The sequence below is a fragment of the Penaeus chinensis genome, chromosome 41 (assembly GCF_019202785.1).
Source record: "Penaeus chinensis breed Huanghai No. 1 chromosome 41, ASM1920278v2, whole genome shotgun sequence".
Taxonomy (NCBI): domain Eukaryota; kingdom Metazoa; phylum Arthropoda; class Malacostraca; order Decapoda; family Penaeidae; genus Penaeus; species Penaeus chinensis.
The window spans coordinates 25,767,577-25,790,076 of record NC_061859.1 but is presented as its reverse complement, the minus strand read 5'-3'; the positions used below and the strand labels follow the sequence as shown (position 1 = coordinate 25,790,076).

General features: G+C 40.0%; 3 protein-coding genes across 5 annotated transcripts in view; 2 read left to right on the top strand and 1 right to left on the bottom strand.

The window, feature by feature from the left end:
- LOC125047424 (leukocyte receptor cluster member 8 homolog) overlaps positions 1 to 4,045 on the bottom strand; it is an 18,069-nt gene extending 14,024 nt beyond the window's left edge. For all 3 annotated transcript variants that reach the window (XM_047645611.1, XM_047645614.1, XM_047645613.1), the window contains exon 1: positions 3,944 to 4,045. The gene's annotated coding sequence lies outside the window, so the exon portion shown is untranslated. The remainder of the gene's footprint in view (positions 1 to 3,943) is intronic.
- A 9,783-nt stretch (positions 4,046 to 13,828) lies between these two features.
- On the top strand, positions 13,829 to 21,670 carry LOC125047591 (uncharacterized protein K02A2.6-like). The gene is made up of 4 exons (XM_047645870.1): positions 13,829 to 13,847; positions 13,955 to 14,579; positions 21,079 to 21,272; positions 21,357 to 21,670. The coding sequence occupies exons 1-4, from the start codon at positions 13,829 to 13,831 to the stop codon at positions 21,668 to 21,670; spliced, it is 1,152 nt and encodes a 383-aa protein (XP_047501826.1).
- Positions 21,671 to 21,680: 10 nt separating this feature from the next.
- On the top strand, positions 21,681 to 22,179 carry LOC125047460. The gene has a single exon (XM_047645668.1). It carries the CDS (start codon positions 21,767 to 21,769, stop codon positions 22,124 to 22,126), a length of 360 nt encoding a protein of 119 aa, XP_047501624.1. The 5' UTR covers positions 21,681 to 21,766; the 3' UTR covers positions 22,127 to 22,179.
- The last annotated feature ends 321 nt before the right edge of the window (positions 22,180 to 22,500 follow it).

Genomic DNA, 22,500 nt, shown 5'->3' with positions numbered 1-22,500 from the left:
TGGGAGATCTACTCTGCCTCATAGCTTTTCCCATACTTTCTGCTGATACATTATCACAGATTTCATAAATTACAATAATCAGTATACATTATAGTGTGTGTGTGTGTGTGTGTGTGTGTGTGTGTGTGTGTGTGTGTGTGTGTGTGTGTGTGTGTGTGTGTGTGTGTGTGTGTGTGTGTGTGTTTGTTTTGTATGCATGTGTGTGTGCATGTGAAGGCCTATATATAAAAAAAATATAAACACAATTACACATTCTTCTCTCTCTCTCTCTCTCTCTCTCTCTCTCTCTCTCTCTCTCTCTCTCTCTCTCTCTCTCTCTCTCTCTCTCTCTCTCTCTCTCTCTCTCTCTCTCTCTCTCTCTCTCTCTCTCTCTCTCTCTCTCTCTCTCTCTCTCTCTCTCTCTCTCTCTCTCTCTCTCTCTCTCTCTCTCTCTCTCTCTCTCTCTCTCTCTCTCTCTCTCTCTCTCTCTCTCTCTCTCTCTCTCTCTCTCTCTCTCTCTCTCTCTCTCTCTCTCTCTCAAATAAGGATCTACAATTCTGGCTAATTCATTAACAGTAAAATATGATACTTGCTCATGTTGGTAACCCTGAACCTTCCCAATGATTGAAGTCACTGACTATGAATACAGCAGAGTCCCAATTAGTCCTGCAATTCCTGGAAATACAAACTTTGCCGTGGACTTAATCTGTGCACAGCATTTCTGGCATCCTATTTTCTTAATTTCCAATGTATTCTTTGCCTATGCAGATCACTTCATGAATGTAATTTTTCTCTTTCTTTATTTGTGTTGTTTAATTTTTGAAGATGATATTCTTGTAAAGTTCTAAAAGCTGTGTTTCAGCTCTATCTTGCCATGCATAGAGGTGAAGACAATGGGATGGAGGGATGGCATGAAGATTAGGGAAATTATGGTGGGTAAAACAGGCTGAAATAAGAAGAGAGAACAGAAATGTGTAAAACAAGCACAAAAAAATGCTCAAAATCTGCTAATGAAACTCAACAGATGCCCCCGCCATCTTTGAGTCTACAGACCAATGTACCAACTTTCAAAATTCTAGAGGAATCAATAATTCTTGACAAACTCACAACAAGGGTATGTGAGTGAGGATTATTCATCTCCGCAGAGAAAACAATGGCTTGGGTGACCAGGAGCTTGACATGTGTCATAAGTATAAATATCTCGAGGTGAACGTAAATGATGCAGACCTAATTCTTTCTCTAAAGAAGAGACTCTGGGAGAGATTGAAACCATTCAAAGTTCTCGTTGAAAGAGAACATGGCATCAATGTTAAGCTTGCTAGACTGTTTTACTTGGCTTTTATAAGGTCAGTTGTAGACTACCATGCACTGCACTTCTTGCAATGTATGGAATCACAACTAAATAGTTTAGATTATCCTTTGTGCCCCGAGAACAGCACTGATATTGAACATGAGATCAGAACTAAACTTACCATCCATTTCTGATAGTATAATATTTATTTCCACCATATTTGGGATCAAAGCTCTATATCTTTCAGATTTCCAAAACCAACTGCAACATAAAATCAAGCAGGCAGATGTGACTAATCATACATATATGTGTCCGCAAAATCTCCATGTCCTAATAAGTAAAATGCCAAAAGGACCAATCTATTCAACCACGGAAAATTCAATATTGATTGTGCAATTTACATGTCTACCACAAAAAAAAAAAAAAAAAAAAAAAAAAAAAAAAAAGTGTACTTAACCCCTTTAAGATGGGTCACGTCTCTAGACGACATAACAAGCTGCAGCTATCTGCCGCAGCAGCGGGTCATAGTGCTACGAAACGGTGATCCGGCTTGATGTACCGAACTCCCGCGCTCAATGTCGGCAGCCTCCGGGCTAGTACAGTGGTAACGTGTCGGCCTCTCATCCGAGGGGTCGGCACGAGAAGTTGCAATTGTCGCCTGGAGGTTACTGCTGTGACTGGGCACCACGGCGGGTAAGGACTAAGACGAGTCAGCACCAGCTGACACACGTTAGCGAGTCGGCATAGCCCGGGCGAAGCTCAGCTTCGCATATCGGACTTATCCTTATCAATGTCGGCGCGTTGCCATTGATTACCAGAGTGTAGTTTTTTTTTCTTCAGTTTTCTTCACCCATCACCATGATGTATACGAGTGTTACACTGATGGATCCATGCAGTCTGGATACAAAGCTGGTTGTGCTTGCACTGTATACAAAAATAGCTTACTTCAACATCAAGTTAATATGAAATTGCAAAATTGGGCCAGCACCACACAAACAGAGTTGTGTAATTCGTAATGTCTTGGGGCTTTGGAGTAGTTTTCTGTGACTCTCAAAGCGCTCTTTGAACAATCTATTCTTTCTAAGTGGGTGGCAATGAGGAAACAGTCAGTAAAATTAACTGACATGTAACTTATGCAATAGAGCAAGAGTTCAACATTCACATGAATCTAGATGTAGACTGTGTAACGAAGGAAATGAGCGAACACATGAGCACTATGTCTTGAAATGTCATGTGATACAACTTTTCAGACCATCTACTATGAGGTATAAAGAACTATGTGAATATTTCACTTCATCTGATACACTGGAAGATATGCTAAATATGTACACCTGCCATGAACAAAGAACAGTGTTATGTAAACACAGTGGCAATAGCATATCATTGTAATATTTATTGTATGATGTATGATTTATATTTTTATTTTGCCATATACAATTACAGTAGTCACAGAGTACTGTACTATGCCAAATATATGTAAAACTGTAATTATGATTGCCCATGCTTGAGCAGATAGCCTGGGTTTCACATAATCCAGATCTCCCATGGTAATAGTACACTGGGTCCTAACCAATAAACCGACCTAACCTTAACCCTGTGGGGTTTATACACTATGATCAATACATTCCTAAGCTGGAGGCTCTGCTCCCATACCCCCGTAGTAATCCTGGACCCCCATGGTTTTCATAAAATATGATCAATATATTCCCTAGCCAGGAAGGTCTGCCCCCTGAACCACCAGGGTAACACCACATACCTTAATATAGCGAAATACCAAATATTTTTTTGCCTCCATCATTGGTTTGAATTGCTAGGTTTCTAATTACTTTTTAGGTATTTGGGGCACTTGATGGGCTCAAATCTCAAACTGTGATAACTACATTTGTCTATTTATTCTGTATATCATCTACATGGCCTTAAAAATGACCTGGAATCTACGAAACACTTAAAATGAAACATTTCTCATTGGCATTTGTCAACAATAGCCCTCGCATGGCCTGTCAAATCCCCCAGTGGCAAGACACGCATGTGCAGAAGGTTGTTATACAGAATAGCATAATCAATTACCAAAACACATATGCGCGTAACATCTGTTTTGATCCTAGCATAGTAAACATGAGGTTTTCGTCAAGGTAACAACTCCATACACTTTTTTTTTATATACTGTAATCCTGATTGTCACGGAAAAAATTTCCCATTACATTGTTATAAACAAGTTCACTTCTCCTTAACTTGTAATATGCAGCGAGAAAATTGCATACCAATGGCATAGCACAAATTTAAGGCCTTGTTCCTTATTCCAGGTCCTACCTACCTTGAGCAAGTGCTATCTACCTCTTATAACTTTTTTTTTAGGCTTCAAAGTGAACAGATTTCGCAGCTACAAATGCTACTCACAGAGAAGTTTACTCACTCTTCTCCCTTTGAAAACGAACTATATACTCAGTTCTGTAACAGTTTTCGTGACACAGTCCTTTTTCTGAGCAGACCAAAGCCGGAAGGGAAATAATTCAACCGATTTCTTGGGGAAAATTCGTAGCCAAAATATTATGGTCGTAACGAAGCCTCTTGTTTAGCGTCTGAGATCCCTTGTTTTTCGACCTTTTCCCATGTCACTACGTCTTAAAATACTGTCCGCATCCCTTTCTCCATTGAAAAGGACCTGAAACATACCTTTTCGCCGGAACTTCGCTCATAAATCCTAAATTGCGAAACGAATTAACTGGACATTCTCTTCGACGCAAAAATGGCGACTATCGTGTCTCCGAAATAAACATACTCCTTGGAACCACTCCGTAAAAGGACACATTTTTCGTCCATCTAAATATCTTTTTGAAAGATATTTGATACGTTGATATCTAATTTGTGTCAAGTTATAAAACTTGGCTTCAGTTGCGTTTTAGTTTTCGAAAATTAAAAAAAGTAGTTCTGAGGTATACATTTGTTGGGAACTACTTTCAAAAGACATCCATTTGCAACACTATTTCGGGCTTGTTGGAAATAACCATTAATTCTATTGCTTACACTCTTATTACTCGCTGCGTTTTAATTAGTCAGTTTAAAAAAAAAGAGCAAGCCTTGTATATTGGGCATCGTACTCATCACCTTTTTTCTCGAACTCCTCAACAACATGACTATTTTTGGCTGCTGATTAATGCCGAGTCGAATATTCATACTCTGTTTGTCTCTTCGCATGCTATTATTTATTATTATTTTTTTTTTTGAAGCGGTAGAAACTAAAAAGCATATTAATTCCAACAGATTACTACAAGAAGTCACAAGAAGTGACAAGGTTCGCTCTCTTATATCAAGTTAGGATTTGCAGACAGACTGTCAAATTTAGAGATACAGTGATGAATAATGTAATAACGAACACAGAAAATATGCCATTTGCCTCACAGGTATTGTGAATTCACAACTATAAATCTAGCTTGCCATTCTCCCGTGATGTAAACTTGTTACATTACGTTCTGTTGTTCTTAAGTTGGCGCGATATGTTTGTTATTTAGTTAATTATCACTAACATAGTTTTCAGAGAAGCCTCCTGGGAGGAAAACACATTTGATTACAAACTGCAAACTTTATCGTGAAAAATTATATCTATACCATGGTCTAGCCCTTCACATATACAAATACTTTACACGATTCAGTCACCTTCCATCAATAAAAGTAATAAAGAAATCACGATACGCAAGTCATCCTGGAAGGTACGCGAGAAAGAGACGGCAGCTGATGACACCGAGCAGGACCAAGGCAAGGGAAGGAGGGTCGAGGGAAGCCAAGGAAGCGGTGAAAATACTTCATCAAGGTGGGCATGCGAGGGAAATTATATGCGAAGACAGCGGACAGGCTGGTACTGTGGATGAGGCTTAGAAACGGCGATCTTTTTTATGTAAGAAGTTGAAGAAGATTTAGCGGAAGGAGAGTGCGGTCACCTTGCGTAGGAGGAAAATTCAGTTCCTTTAAATATTGTAATATTTTTTTTTTCATGGAATACAAGGGTATCTTTCCACAGACAATATATATAGGTAATAACATCAAGAAGGCAGCACATGTAGGAAAGTAAACAAAATAAAAGGTCAGATATCCTGTGGGATACATGTCCGGACGCAGAGTACAAATCTGGGCCTGTTTGTTTGCTAGTCATATCTGTTAATCAAGATAATTTTTTCACTGGTTAAAATCCGCATGGGAATCCTTCCATTAAAATAGATGTCCATGAGGACGTTTGCTGTGTATGTGTGTGGTTGTACCGGTGGTTGTGTTATGTGTGAGTTTGTGCACAAGCGATTGTGGTGGCACTTGTACAGACATACTGTTGGTAATGGTGATAGTCTGTGTGTGTGTGTGTGTGTGTGTGTGTGTGTGTGTGTGTGTGTGTGTGTGTGTGTGTGTGTGTGTGTGTGTGTGTGTGTGTGTGTGTGTGTGTGTGTGTGTGCGCGCGCGCGCCACGCTATGCCGTTGAAGGGATAAATGAGCTCAAGGTACACTTTCTTTCCCGTGTAAAAGAAAACTTTACATAAGAATGTGAAAAGATAATAATAACGCTATGGAAAGCCATTTATATTTTGCAGTAGTAACCCCAATCGCATGTTGCTCTTTAGATCAAGTTGCGAAACACGCAGCCCACATGCGGTTCGCTGCTCCGTCTGCCGTACCTGTGTTTTCTGAGACCACTTGCATTCCATCCATATTTTTAATAGATCACATAGTTTAGTTGTCCTTGACTTTATCATCATAGCACTAAAACAATTTCATCTTTTACATTACCGCTGTGTGGTGCAGCGGTAGCGATCTCGTCTAGCAATCTTGCTGACCTGCGTTCAAATTCCTCGCCGCCAGTGGATGTAACTCCGGGCTTTCCTTGCACACAGGAAGTGATTTAAAAACATAATAATACAGATAGCATGTCACACCATGAATATCCATTGTAGCAAATGGAATAAAACTAAATTATTATTATTATTACCAATATAGTCCTTGCCCATGTAGGGTGTATGTACTCACTGAATCCAGAGTGTCGGACACCATTAAATTCAATAATGATGATGATGACAGCGGGTTATGTTAATGTAGTTTCACGCGTGATAAATGACCTCACAAGGCCAGATCTCATCCTCTGCCTTTTATAATTTTGTAACATTTTATATTTATTGTTTTTTGTTTTACTTCTATATACTAGCCTTGTATCTCGGCGGGTAGCAACGAGGCATCTACAGGGGATCTCTCGAACGCCCAGTCAAAGCCGTTGGTCAAACAGGTGGCCCATCGGAGACCGAGGGAGGAGGGGAACTCAAGCCGTATTTTCGCGCCAAGAGATCAGTTATCTCTGGGCGAGGAAAGTGGTTGTGTGTAGGATGCAAGTTCTCAGGAACTTTGAATTTTATGTCTCGCGCTTATGGACTTATATATATTACTATTCGTGTTGATCAAGGAGCTCATGTACAAAGTGTATCACACTCAGGTTTTAAAACGTTACATTCAGTTTCACAAATATGTTTTGAAACATTACATTAACTTTCCACTATTTCGTCCCCTCGCTGTTTATCCTTCATGATATCTCAGACTTGCCTAGAATTTTTTTTTTCACTCCAACCTCTTCAAGGGTGGAAATACAACAATAATGATGATAGTGATAAAAGTAATGAAGATAAGGATAATGACAGTAATAACAATGATACTGATAATGATGGAGATCAAAAGATTCATACTACAACTACTACTACTAATGATAATAATGATGGTGGTAACAAAAATGATGATAAAGATAATAATGCTAATAATGAAAATGATAATGATGATACTGATAACGATAAGAATGATAATAGTAATGATAAAGACAATAATACTGATAATGATAATAATGATAATGGCAATGACAATAATGATAATGGCAAAGGCAATAATGATGATAATAATAGTGATAATGATAATGATAATTAGGATAATAATAATAATGATAATAGTAATAATAATAATAATAGTAGTAGTAGTAGTAGTAATAATAGTAATAATAATAATAGTAATAATGATAATAAACAATAATAATAGAAGTAATAATGATAATAATGATAATAAATATAGTAATAATAATAATAATGACGTTGATGACAATAAGGATGGTAATAATAATGATAATCCCCCCACTGTCCCTTACTCGTTGTCGTGGAAGCTTAGGCGACGGGAACTGCGGTCCCGTGTGGGGATCAGCCTGCCTTGGACCTCAGCCCTCGCCTCAACTCCTGTCGCAGGGTCTTTCCCCCTCCTTTCCTTTTCTTTCTCTTCTTCATCTCTTCCTTCTCTCCACTTATCCTAATCGTTAATTCATTTCCACCCCTTTCGCCACAATACTGTATCATAATGGTATATGACCTCTGACGTCTGGCACATTTATTTGTTTTGACCATTGTCCATTCTGGGAATCCACACACATTGCCTTATTGAACCCAAAACTTCCTTACCTGAGGGCGTCACTCCCTAGCCTCACCCTATTACTATTACGCCGCTAATGCCCTTAGAAAATATTCAATAAATAAATAAAGAATGATAATGATAATATACAATGATGATTATAATGATGAGAGTGATGTTGGTTATAACAATGACAGTAATAATACTGATGATAAAGATTGAGAATGATAATGAAAATTAAGAATACTTTTGATAAAGATAATAATAGTAATGGTAATAGCGATGAAGATAAAGCTAATGATAGCGATATTAATAACAAAGATAATGTTAATGGAACTAATAACGATTATGGAGATAATGAAGATATTAATGATAATGATAATGAAAATAAGAATAATAATAGTAATGGTGATAATAATGACAATGATAATGATTATAATAATAATGATAATAATAACAACAACAACAACAACAATATTAATAATAATAATGATAATAATAATAATAATAATAATAATGATAATAATAATAATAATAATAATAATGATAATAATAATAATGATAATAATAATAATGATAATAATAATTAAAATAATAATTATATTAATAATAATGATAAAAATATGATGCTATTGATAAATACAATAATGATAATAATGATAATGATACTAATGCTAATAGTAATAATGATGATAATGAAATAAAGACAGAGACAAGCTAAATCTCAGACAAAGCACAGCAGAAAATAAATAAACGTATTTCTGAATCAATTTAAATTTTCATTAAAATCATGTTCATTATCGCATAGTTAATAACAGCTGTGAAGTTCTAATTTTCCGAACATCCTTTCCTACATACTATATATTCTTGGTTCTTTCTATGGAACTTCTGTTATAATGATAATAATAATGGTAATAGTTATAACAATTAAAATAATAACAATGTAAAAATCATGATAATAATGATGATAAAAATCATGATGATAATAATGATAAAAAATAATGATAATGATCATGAGGATGATAATAGTAATTATAATGATAATAATAAAAATAAAAATAAATAGTAATAAAACTAATGAAAATAGTATTAATAATGGAAACAATAATAGTAATAATGATGATAATAATAATGATAAAAAATAATGGTAACAATAATAATAATGATAGTAATAGCAACAGCAATATTAATAATGATAATAACAATAATATAATAATAATAACAATAATAATAATAATAATAATGATAATAGTAATAATAATAATGATAATAATTATAATATTAATAATAATAATAATAATAATGATAATAATAATAATGATAATAGTAATAATAATAATGATAATAATAATAATAATAATAATAATAATAATGATCAAAATAATAATAATAATAATAATAATAATAATGATAATAATTATAATAATAATGATGATGACAATAATAATAATAATGATAATGATAATGATAATTATATTAAGAATGATAATGATAATAGTAATAAAAAAATAATAATGATAATAACAATAACAATAGTAATAATGATCATAATGATTAATAATAATAAGAATAACAAATTAACGTAATAATAACAATAAAAGTAATAATTATTATAATGATAATAATTATTATTACTATAGTAATAATAATAATAACAATAATAATAATAATGATACTACTGCTACTACTACTAATATAAACAACAACAACAACAACAGCAATAATAATAATAATAATAATAATAATTATAATAACAATAATAATGATAATAATAATAATAATAATGATAATGATAATAATAATTATATTAAGAATGATAATGATAACAGTAGTAAAAGTAATCATAATGATAATAACAATAAACAATAACAATAATGATAATAATGATTCATAATAATAATAATAATAATGAATAATAATAATAATAATAATAAATTATAGTAATAATAACAATGATAATGATAATAATAATAATAATTATTATATAAATAATAATAATAATAATAATGATAGTAATAATACTAATAATAATGATTATAATAATAATAATAATGATACAACTGCTACTACTACTAATATTAACAACAACAACAACGACAACAGCAATAATAATAATAATAATAATAATAATAATAATAATAGTAATAATAATAACAATAATAATACAAAAAATAATAACAATAATAATAATATTATTAATAATAACAATAATAATAATAATGATGATGATAATAATGATAATAATAATAATAATAATAATAATAATGATAATAATGATAGTAATAATAATAATATTCCTAGTTATTATTATTATTATCACTATCATTATAGAAGTAATGATAATGATAATAATAATAATAATAATAATAATAATAATAATAATTATATTAAGAGCAATAATAATAATAATAATAATAATAATAATAATAATGATAATAAAAATGATAATGATAACAAGAGTAATAATAATGATACTACTACTAATAATAGTAGTAATTAAAATAATGGTAATACTAATAATGATAATTTTGATTATGATAATGATAGTAATAAGTATAATGATAACGATAATAATGATGATAAGGATACTACTACTACCACTAATAATAATAATGATAATAACAATACTACTACTACAGCTACTACTACTAATGATGATTAAAATATGAGTAATAATAATAATCATGATAATAATAATAATAATAAAAATAATAAAAATAACAATGATAATAATAATAATAATAGTAATAATTATAATAATGGTAATACTAATAATGATAATTACAATTATGATAACGATAGTAGTAATGATAATGATAACGATGATAATGATAATAGTGATAATAATAATAATAATAATAATAATAATAACAATAATAATAATAATAATAAAGATAATAATAATAATATTAATAATAATAATAAAATGATAATAATAATGATAATAATGATAATAATAATAATAATAATGATAATTATTATTATTGTTATTATTATTATTAATATTAATATTAATATTATTATCATTATCATTATTATTATTATGACAGTGATAATAATAATAATAATAATTATTATTATAATAATGATAATAATAATAATAACAATAACGATAATAATAATAATAATAATAATAATAATAATGATAATAATGATAATAATAATAATAATAATGATAATAACATTAATGATGATAATAATAACAATAATGATAATGATAATAATAATTATATTAAGAATGATAATGAAAACAATTATAAAAATAATAGTAATGATAATAATAATAACAACATCAATAATGATAATAATTATTATAATAAATTAATAAATGATAGTAATAATAATAATAATAATAATAATAATAGTAATAATGATAATAATAATAATAATAATAATAATAGTAATAATAATAATGATACTACTGCTACTACCACTTATATTAACAACAACAACAGCAATAATGATAATAATAATGATAATAGTAATAATAATAATAATAATAATAATAATAATAATAACAATAATAATAATAATGATAATAATAATAATCATAACAATAATAATATTAAAAATAGTTATGATACTACTACTACTACTACTAATACTAACAACAACAACAACAACAGCAATAATAATAATAATAATAATAATAATAATAACAATAATAATAATGCTAATAATGATAATAATAATACCAACAACAATAATAATATTGATAATAGTAATAATAATAATAATAACAATATTAATAATAATGATAATGATAACAATAATGCTACTACTACTACTACAAATGATGATGATAATAATAATAATAATAATAACAATAATAACAAAAATAAAATTAGTAACAATGATAATAATAATAATAATAATAATAATAATAATAATAATAATAATAATGATAATAATAATTATAATAATAATAATAATGATACTAGTGCTACTACTACTAATATTAACAACAACAACAACAACAGCAATAATAATAATAATAGTAATAGTAATAGTAATTATAATAGTAATAATAACAATAATAATACTAAAAAATAATAATAATAATAATAATAATAATATTAATAATAATAACAATAATAATAATAATGATAATGATAATAATAATAATAATAATAATAATAATAATAATATTAATTGTATGTGTATATATGTATATCGTATCAGTGAACGAACTGTGTAATGAACAATGATATGGCAACACTGTTATTGTTTTAGACAGAAGCCAGTCGTACTGTCACCCTGGTACGAGACAGATGTACGTCAGTTCAGACCCTTGTGTATATAATCTCTCCTGTCAATATATCACCAAAGGATTTACGCGAGTTTATCTATCCACATCTGATAGACATTCTGTGGACATCCCACACCCACAGGGCGCAGTGATTTTCTGTGAAAAGACAGTGAAGAGAGGAACCGGCAATGTGACCCAGCGATGCATCGGCCTCGTGTTCAGTGACTACCCTCAATTTGTGAAGTGTCTGAGTGTGGTGTTAGTGAAGTGCAGTGATCTCTTATGGTGTATTGTGAGCAGGGAATACAGCTGTCATTTAATTCCCCCGCATTTTTGGTCATTTTGGCCAGAGCTACGCTCTACACCATCGTAAACAGTTCAGCCTGCAAAGGTAGCAAGAAATGTTTCAACCTCCAGAGTTATGCCTGATCACCATTCAGTGCCACCCCAAGAGGCCACATGCCACCAGCCACCCCCATCTCTACCATCACAACAGATCCCTTTACATCCACCAAGACCTCCTCCACTCTCTGCATCCCTTGATGATGCGAAGAAGTTTTTCCTCCGAGAATGTTCAGACGTTCTCATGACAAAGGAAGATTTCCGACAGGGTACGAAGCTCAAGGAGATGTGTGGACCCCCTATGACGATCTTCGTAAAAAAAAATGCCAAACCATTTGCTCTGCACACGCCCCGAGTCATTCCCCTTGCCTGGCGGGATGACATTAAGAGAGAGTTGGACTCCATGGTGGCTCAGGGTATCATTACTCCTGCAGGTGATGAACCGTCACAATGGTGTCACCCCTTAGTGGCTGTAGCTAAGCCTAATGGAGGTGTCAGGATAACTGTTGACCTCACCAAACTCAACAGTCAAGTGCTCCGCCCTGCCCATCCCTCACCGACGCCTCATGATGCTGTACGTCGTATCAACCCTAAGGCGCGGTACTTTTCCACCTTGGATGCCTTATATGGCTATTGGCAGATACCTTTAGAGGAGCGAGATCAACATTTAACAACATCCATCACCCCTTATGGTCGCTTCTGCTTTTGTCGTGGACCCATGGGCTTCGTGGCCACAGGTGATGAATACTGCCGTCGAGGTGACATAGCACTTGAAGGAGTGCAGCAGTGTGTAAAGGTGGTAGACGACGTCCTTCTATGGGATGAGGACTATGCATCCCACCTAAAGCGAGTACAGGAAGTTCTCATGAGATACCGTGCACATGGCATTACCGTTAACGCTGACAAGTTTGTGCTTGCAGCCCAAGAGGTGTCATTCTGTGGATATACCCTGTCAGGGAATGGAATTGCAGCTGAGGAAGAGAAAGTCCGTGCCATTGCTGAATTCCCAAAGCCAGCTAACCTGACTGACCTCAGATCATTTATGGGCTTGGTGAACCAACTGGCTGAGTTCACCCCTGCAATTGCCGAGTCTGCTGATGTTTTACGCCCCCTCAAGAGTCCCAAGCGTGCCTTCATATAGACTCCTGATCATGATGCATCATTTAGCCGTGTGAAGAAAGCTCTATCACAACCACCTGTTCTCGCCCATTTTGACCCAACACTCAAGACCATACTTCAGACAGATGCTTCCCGCCTGTATGGTGTAGGCCAGTGCTGTCCAAACATTTTTGCCTATTGTACCCTTTATTGCCTTCTCCTACTGTTACGTACCCCCCATGGCTGATTAAACTCAGTTACATTTAGGATAATGCAAATAACATATTAAATATGAAAAGATTGCATAATAGGAGTGCTGGTCAATAAAATTAAAATTATAATACTGAAATATAAAGAATGATTTAGAAATAAAATGCTTGAAAATGACTTACAACTTAATGCGTGTGTGTGTGTGTGTGTGTGTGTGTGCATCGTCTTTTCACGTACCCCTTTGATCTATGCTGCGTACCCCTGGGGGTACGCGGACCCCAGTTTGGACAACACTGGTGTAGGCTATGCACTGTTGCAAGAACATAAGCCTGGAGAATGGTGATTAGTGCAATGTGGTTCCCGATGTCTTGCAGATGTGGAGACGAGATATGCCACAATTGAGTTGGAATTGGTGGCTGTCGTATGGGCTATGATGAAGTGCAAATATTACCTTCTTGGTTTGCCTCACTTCACTTTGATGACAGACCATAGACCTTTGGTACCCATACTTAACTCGTACACGTTAGATGCTATTGATAACCCCCGACTACAACGCCTGAAAGAGAAGATAGCTAGTTATGTCTTCACAGCTACGTGGCGTAAAGGAAAGGAACTAGCAATCCCAGATGCCCTTTCCCGTGCTCCAGTGGATTCACCGTCCCCTGAAGATATCGTTCTTAGTGATGACACACGTTACTATGTCAGATGTGTAGTCACTCAGCGTATGGCCACTCTGAGTGCAGTATCAGGGACAATACAGTCAAGTGACTTGGTGCTTGATAAGATGCGAGCAGCAGCACGTCAAGATTTGGTATATGTCAAGCTCCTCGACAAAGTGACTTATGGTTTCCCTGCCAAGTGTGACAATTTGGACTCTGACCTACTCCCATATTGGAAGGAACATGACAATTTGTACCACGATGAGGACCTCATCCTTTTGGGACCCCGCATTGTAGTTCCTTCTACCCTTTGCCGAGAAGTGTTGGCTCGCCTACATGAGTTTGTGGCCCTGCCCTTCACACAGGCGACCGCTCCCGTCTAGACGTCCGGAATGGTTTCCGAGTACCGCCCCCCCCCTCACTGAGGTGAAACAACCTTTGGATGGTTGCTTCAGAGGGATGAAAGAAACCAGCTGGCAAAAGGACAAAACCCCCCTTCCCTCACTGAGGTGAAACATCCTTTGGATGGCTGCTTCAGAGGGAAGGGGGAAACACTTTGAAAAGACACAGGTCCTTTCCTTCCTCACTGAGGTGAAACAACCTTTGGGTGGTTGCTTCAGAGGAATGTAAGGAACTGCCTGGCAAGAACGCAAAACCTCCCTTCCCTCACTGAGGTGAAACAGCCTTTGGGTGGCTGTTTTAGAGGGAAGGGTGAACTACTTTGAAAAGACACAGGTCCTTTCCTTCCTCACTGAGGTGAAACAACCTTTGGGTGGTTGCTTCTGAGGGATGAAAGGAACCAGCTGGCAAAAGTGCAAAACCTCCCCTCCCTCACTGAGGTGAGGCAGCCTTTGGATGACTGTCTCAGAGGGAAGGAGGAATCCCTTTAAAAAGACACAGGTCCTTTCCTTCCCAACTGAGGTGAAACAACCTTTGGGTGGTTGCTTCAGGGGAACGAAAGGAAGTGCCTGACAAGAACGCAAAACCTCCCTTCCCTCACTGAGGTGAAACAGCCTTTGGGTGGCTGTTTTAGAGGGAAGGGGGAACTACTTTGAAAAGACACAGGTCCTTTCCTTCTTCACTGAGGTGAAACAACCTTTGGGTGGTTGCTTCAGAGGGATGAAAGGAACTGCCTGGTAAAAGTGCAAGACTCCTCTTCCCTCACTGCGGTGAAGCAACCTTTGGGTGGCTGCCTCAGAGGGCTGAGCAAAAGGGCTCCAAACAATGATGTCTCGTAGGTGGAAGGGCATCCCCTCTGGTCTCTCCCCAGGGGTTTACACCTACCCACGCGTTTGCCGTGCGTGGCAGCCTTGTGCGCTGTGGAGACGGGAGTCCTGGAGGTTGAGCGATGCCGTGAACGAGTACGCCCTGCGGCTAGCAACACGCCTCTTTGGTCCTCTATTCCAGCAAGACAGGCGGCCTGATCCCGGCCCGGTCACGGTCAATCGGCTGGTCTCCCCCGGGAGGCTAGGGTCAAGCAGTCATGCCGCCATTGGCACTCACAATGGTCCGTGAGTGCCGTCACAATGGCTATTGGCTGCGTATATTCTCTCATCACTCCTGTTGCTGTTAGACACTGGTTCTGACACTCAGCTTCCCCTTGTTGGACTCCGTGGTGGGTGGGGGCGTGAGAGGATGAAGCACTTACCAATTCATGGAAAAAATAATCAAACACCCCCCTCAGACTGACAAAAATGATGACGAACCGCGCAAGGCCCAAACCATGGTAGTCACCATGAAGGCATATGTGCCTTCCGGTGGCAAAAGAAATCCCATGCACAGGATGACACTGTCACCCCTGCTGCTAAGGTGGACAAGACCGAAGCCAATGGGCCTGTCCACCGAATAGTCAAAGATCTTGACTCGCGAGCTGGCCTCTCCAGGCCAACAGCTAAGCCAGGGAGGCCCCTGAGTTCACAGACGGCCTCCCCAACTGAGAGGGGAGAGCAGGCTGAACCAGCCGCATCAGCTCCTGCCTCCACAAACAAGCCCGAAAGCCGAAAGGGCGGGCCGAAGCGTCCGAGGCCGGATACCGACTCTGATGAAGAGTCGGGACCCCCTAAACGCTTCGCCCAGTTCAAAGTGCCAGCTAAACCCGAAGGCTTCGACAATGCCTACCAATTGGTCAGGGCATTGGAGTTGCAACGGAAAATCCGGTTGTCGATCCGGGTCGCCCAAGATCAGGGCATGATCATAATGCCCAAAGATCAAGCTACCTTAAATTTCCTCCGAGAAACGAAGGAGCTAACTGATGGGAGAAAAGTGAGTCTTTCCCCACTAAGTCCCGAGGAAAAGAGAATCAAGATGGTGCTACTTGGCTTCTCAGTCTCGTACGATGTGGAGCTGATCGCTTCACACCCACAGGTCTGCAGGCTTCCCGAATGTCGAAGGGGAAGACCCCAACCAGGCAAGTCCTGGTGACCATGAAAGGTGCCCCAACCACTACCCTTGATCTGGGTAACTGGGGCACCTACAACCTTCGAACGTATGTGCCAGAACCACTTCGGTGTTTCAAGTGCCAGAAATACGGTCACCACAAGGCTAACTGTACAGCCAGGCCTAAATGTGTCTGTAGCAAGGCACACAACACAGAGGTATGCCTCAAGGCATACAAAGAGGAAAAGAGGGACACAACAGCCAAATGTCCCAACTGTGCCATGAAGCATCATGCCTGGAGCCTGACTTGCTCTGTCAGGAAAAAGGCGGCCCTCAGGCGACAAGAGGTTGCTCAAAACCGATCAGACTTTGTTCCTGCCCCACCGGGCACCCATGTCTGGGGAAGGAACAAAAGCGAAAAGGCCCCCCGACCTCCTAAGAGGAAGGAAGCCGCCCCCCAGCCGACACCGGATGTCTCCAACAAAAAGGAGTTTCCGACAATGCCAAAGGTGCAGAAAAAGAAACTAAAGAAAAAAGTTTCTAAGAGCACCACAAAAACCTCCCCAACAGATGATCATCTCCTCTTTGACGAGGACGATATGACTCTCCTGTTAACTGCTGTTGTCACAGCAGTAGCAACAGCCCTGGGGAGGTCGAGTGAGGAGGCCGAGAAGGCAGTTTCGGGCGCCATGACGGCAATGACCCAGACTGTCGCAGCCCTGAAGGGAAGAAAGCTGGCTAGAGAAAAACCAGCCTCACCCTCACCCCAGGACGAGACTCCCCTCCCCACTCCAAACCAGGCCATGCCTTCACAGGCAGAGCCAAAACAGGCTGAATCTGTGCAGCCAGAGCCAGATCACGCTGACCTTGCCCAGGCAAGGCCAGCAAGGCCAGCCAAGAAAAAGCCTGAGAGAAAAGCCGAACCAACCAAAGTCAGAGCTACCAAAGGCTCTCCACCCCCCAGTGGACCCAAGGATAGCCTGACAACAGACGAGGAGCCCTCAACCAGCGAGGACCTCGCAATGGAGTTGTCAGACTCCGACGATGTCTCTTATGTAACTATCACTGAGTAACATCATGACACACCATCTAAGCATCCTACAGTGGAACATCAATAGCTTCTCTGCAAAGAACGCTTTTCTCCAAGCAGTAGTGCGATCAAGGAACATTGACATTGTCATGCTCCAGGAGACATTAACAGTGGACACTGTTCGCTTCTCAGGGTACCATGCCTTCACACTGCCACGAACACCTGGCAAGAGAGGCTTGATCACCCTTGTGAGAGCAACAATCCCCTGCTCCGCAATAGCCGATGCATCGCACTGTGGAGACGATGTTGAATCCCTTGCCGTCGAGGTTCACCTGGCCGGGGGGCCCCTCAAACTGTACAATGTGTACAGCCGGCCACGCTGTAGAAGCTTAGACATCAGCCAGGTCTGTGCTTCTGCTGCACACGACCGAGTGATCATAGGGGGAGACTTCAATGCACACCACCCCATCCTGGCTCCCTGCCGGGCACCGGATGCGGCCGGCTATCACATAGCCGACGTGCTAGAGACATTCCCTGAGATCGCTCTCCTCAACACCCAGGAGCCAACGCACGTCAGAGCCCCTGACAGCTTATCCCTCCTAAGGGAAGCTGTCACGGATGCCAAGGAAACTGCCAACAGAGTCAGGCAGGAAAAGTGGCTGGAATGGTGTGAGTCCTTCGACCACCAAACCACCCTTTCAGAGCTGTGGCAACGGGTCAAGTGAGCTACCAGCCGCTCAGCCCCGAGGTGCACCCATCACGACCCCCAAGCAGAGGCTAACAGACTGGCGCACGAGTTCTCTGCGAGAACGAGCAGCAACAGTCTGCCAGCCGAGCTGAGGGCAAGACAAGAGCGTCTACAGCCAGACAGACACGCTCAGATCAGAGAAAGGGCAGCCGAACCCGATAACTCAGACGTTATCTTTTCTCTGAGGGAACTAAGGAAAGCCTATAAAACTAGTTCCAACACAGCCCCGGGCTCTGATGGGATCTCGTACCCCATTATCTCCCACCTAGGACTAGCAGGTGAGCGAGCACTCTTGCAACTCATCAACAAGTCCTGGGAAACTTCCACTCTACCCCAGAGTTGGAAGAGGGCTACCATAGTTCCCGTCCCAAAACCAAAGGAGCCGGGGAAGTACCGCCCCATCTCTCTGCTCAGCTGCCTGGCCAAGATGGCCGAGAGGATGGTACTAAACCGGCTTCAATGGAAAACGGGACCCCCGCACGAACACCTTCACGGGTTCACAAGGGGCATGGGCACAGCACACAGCATAGCCACGCTCTTAAGCACAATCAGCAAGGGCCCAGCTGTGGTGGTATTCCTTGACCTGGAGAAGGCTTTTGAACTGGCAAGTCCGCTTGCCATTCAGGAAAGCCTGATCCAGAAGGGAATCAGAGGAAAGCTCTTGGCTTGGATAGGTGACTACTTCAGGAACAGGACTGCCAATGTCAAATTCCAGGGTCACCTATCGCAGCACATGCCGCTCGAAAATGGAACGCCACAGGGTGGGGTTCTCAGTCCAGCCCTATTCAACACTTTAATGTCCTGCATCCTTAACATAAACCTCCCAGTGGGGTGCCAGATCATCTCGTATGCAGACGATCTCGCTATCACCTCCACTGGACCACGCAGCCAGAATAAAGCCCAGCGTTGTCTGGACCTCGTGTCAGAGGAGTGTTGTAGGACAGGACTAAAGATCTCTGCTGCCAAATCCAAAGCCATGGCTTTGAGACAGAGAGTTCGAGGCACAAGACTGAAAATCCAGGGAGTGGAATTAGAATGGGTCAAGGACTACCTATACCTTGGGGTAAGGATAGACCGGACCCTCTCCTTCCATAAGGAGGTCCAGTACCTGGTTGACTGAACCAAAGCAAGACTGTCTGTCATGAGAGCAATGACTGGGAGACGCATAGGGGCCAGACACAAAGTACTAAGATCATTCTATGTACATGCTGTCCGGCCCATTGTGGACTATGCCTGAGTCGCTCTAATTGCTGCAAAGAAAAAGCACACAGACAAATTAGAAACAGTCCAAAATGAAGCTGCCAGGATCATTCTGGGTGCCCCGAGGTGGACGAAGGTCCTCAACCTCCTGATGGAGGCAAGCCTTCTCCCCCTGGACTCACGAATCGATCTAACGGCAACACAATTCCTGTCAAAGGTCATCCAGGCTCCCAGGAACACAAGCCTAAGACAAAAATTAGTCAGATGCCTCGAACAAGACAACGAGCTCATTGCAAACAACTCCTGGCTGTCTCATACAGCCAGGGTGTTGATACGCCATCAGCTCAAAAAACAGCTTCTTGCTAAGGGCATGGACTCCCCCCATCCCGACTTTGCCGAAGCCCCGCCGTGGGCACTGAGCCTGATAGAGTTCAACATAATGAGCCTGTCAATGAAAAAGAGCCTATACCCCATGCCTAGCCTAAAGGCAGAAGCCCACAGGGTCATTGCAGCCATCACTCCTCCGGGTAGTAGAACATAATACACGGATGGATCGGTCGATCCCTTGAGCCACACTGCAGGCGCCGGCTTTGCAGCTAGGGATGCCACGCAATCCATGAGGGTAACAGACAACGCCTCCTCGCTACAGGCAGAGGCAGTTGCAATCATGGGAGCCCTAGGCCACGCGTCCCTAAGGGAAGGACACGTGGTCATACACATAGACTCCAGGGCAGCCATTGACTGTCTTCAGCACAGCTCACCCACAGACAACATCTACCTACTGACCACGATTCTCACAATGACACAGAGAATTCTTGCTCAGGGTAGAAGAATTATCATCAACTGGGTCCCAAGCCACATCGGCATCAGAGGGAACGAGCTTGCTGACAGACTAGCCGTCGCTGGCAGGGGTATGCCCCCAAATCCCATGACGATAAAACCGAGCCGAAAATTACTTATGGAGAAGTGTGCCTTGGTCGGTCGTACCTTCCTACGGCAGCTCCACAGAGAGGAAACGAGAACCTCCCCCTCGGCCAGCTGGTACTCAGATGCCACAGGCTGTGAACCACTGGCACTCTCTGAAGTAATCAACAGAGGTACCGAAGTCATTCTTCACAGAATGCGCCTAGGTTACCACTGTGCATGGCAGATTATCCCAACAATCGAACACGATGAATGGTGCTGCAAGCACTGCGGCGAGCCGAACGCCACACTAGTCCACTACCTAGAAAATTTTAACCATACACAATTCCTGAGACAGGGACCGCCCTCAACAGCCGCCGTGCTGGTAAAGAGGCTATGCGAAATGCTTACACCATGGCGGCAGGAGCGCTTGCTGGCAATCCCGCCGCCACGGTAAGCACCGAGTGTCAGACAACTCAATGAGACAGCCGTAAAAAAGCTGACACAGGCCGGGCCATATCTAGAAGGCCCGGGCGAAGCTAGAACTTCGCAAACCAAACCCCCCCCCCCCCTACATGACAGTCACCGTGGCGTGGAAGCCACAAAGCGTCGTGCCCGACAGACTGTATGGTGGCCTGGTATCAATTCAGATATAACAAATGTAGTCAGATCATGTGAGCCTTGCCAAGTACTTCTTTCAAGCCAGCAACAGGAGCCCATGATGACAGAAGAAGCACCCACCAAACCCTTTGAGTCTGTGTCAGCTGACTTTTTCAGTGCAGCGGGAAAGTCTTTCCTTGTGTATGTTGACCGACTCTCAAGATGGCCTGTGATAGCATGCTAAGGCACTGACACTACAGCTGCCGCCACTATTAATTTCTTCAGAAGATTCTTCCGTGACCTAGGAGTCCCTCTTCGGCTACGCACTGATGGTGGACCTCAGTTTTCAAGCCGAGATTTTAACGACTTTCTGTGTCGATGGGGTGTTCGCCATGATACACCCTCTCCCCATTATCCACAGAGTAATGGTCATGCAGAAGCTGCAGTGAAGGCAGTGAAACACCTAATTATGAAAGTTGCCCCTTCTGGTATCCTGAATGAAGTTTTTGACCGTGGATTGTTGGAACTCCGTAATACACCAAGTCAGGATGGCCGTTCCCCTGCACAAGTTTAGTTTGGCCACCCTCTACGTTCCTGTGTTCCAGCCCACAACTCATCTTTTGCTCCAGAATGGCAAGCAAAGACAGAAGAATGTGATCGCCGTGCAGCTATGAGGACGCAAGCTGCTACGGCATTGTACAACTCGCACGCCAGACCATTACAGCCACTGCAGATTGGATCGCAAGTCCGAATACAAGATCCTGTCTCCAAGCGATGGAATAAAGTAGCTGTAGTTATGGGACTTGGCCGGAGCCGCGACTACCTTCTCCGGACGCCTTCGGAACGAGTGCTTTGGAGAAATCGTCGGTTCCTTCACGTTGTGCCCCTTCCACCCCGTGTACCTGTGGAGGACAAGTGTGAGGATGTCCCTGACCGCCCATCCCGAGATTCTCCTTGCCCACGTAAACGTCGTCAACCCAGAAGTTATGGCGCCAGACGACGTTCTCAACGTATTGCTGCCCGTACATAGGCTTATGAACGTGAGGAGGGGGGGAGATGTGTGTATATATGTGTATCATATCAGTGAACGAATTGTGTAATGGACAATGATATGGCAACACTGTTATTGTTTTAGACAGAAGCCAGTCGCACTGTCACCCTGGTACGAGACGGATGTACGTCAGTTCAGACCCTTGTGTATATAATCTCTCCTGTCAATAATCACCAAAGGATTTACGCGAGTTTATCTATCCACATCTGATAGACATTCTGTGGACATCCCACACCCACATTAATAATAATAATAATTATAATAATAATAATAACGATAATAATGATAGTAATACTAATAATATTAATAGTTATTATTATTATCATTATCATTATAAGAGTAATGATAATAAT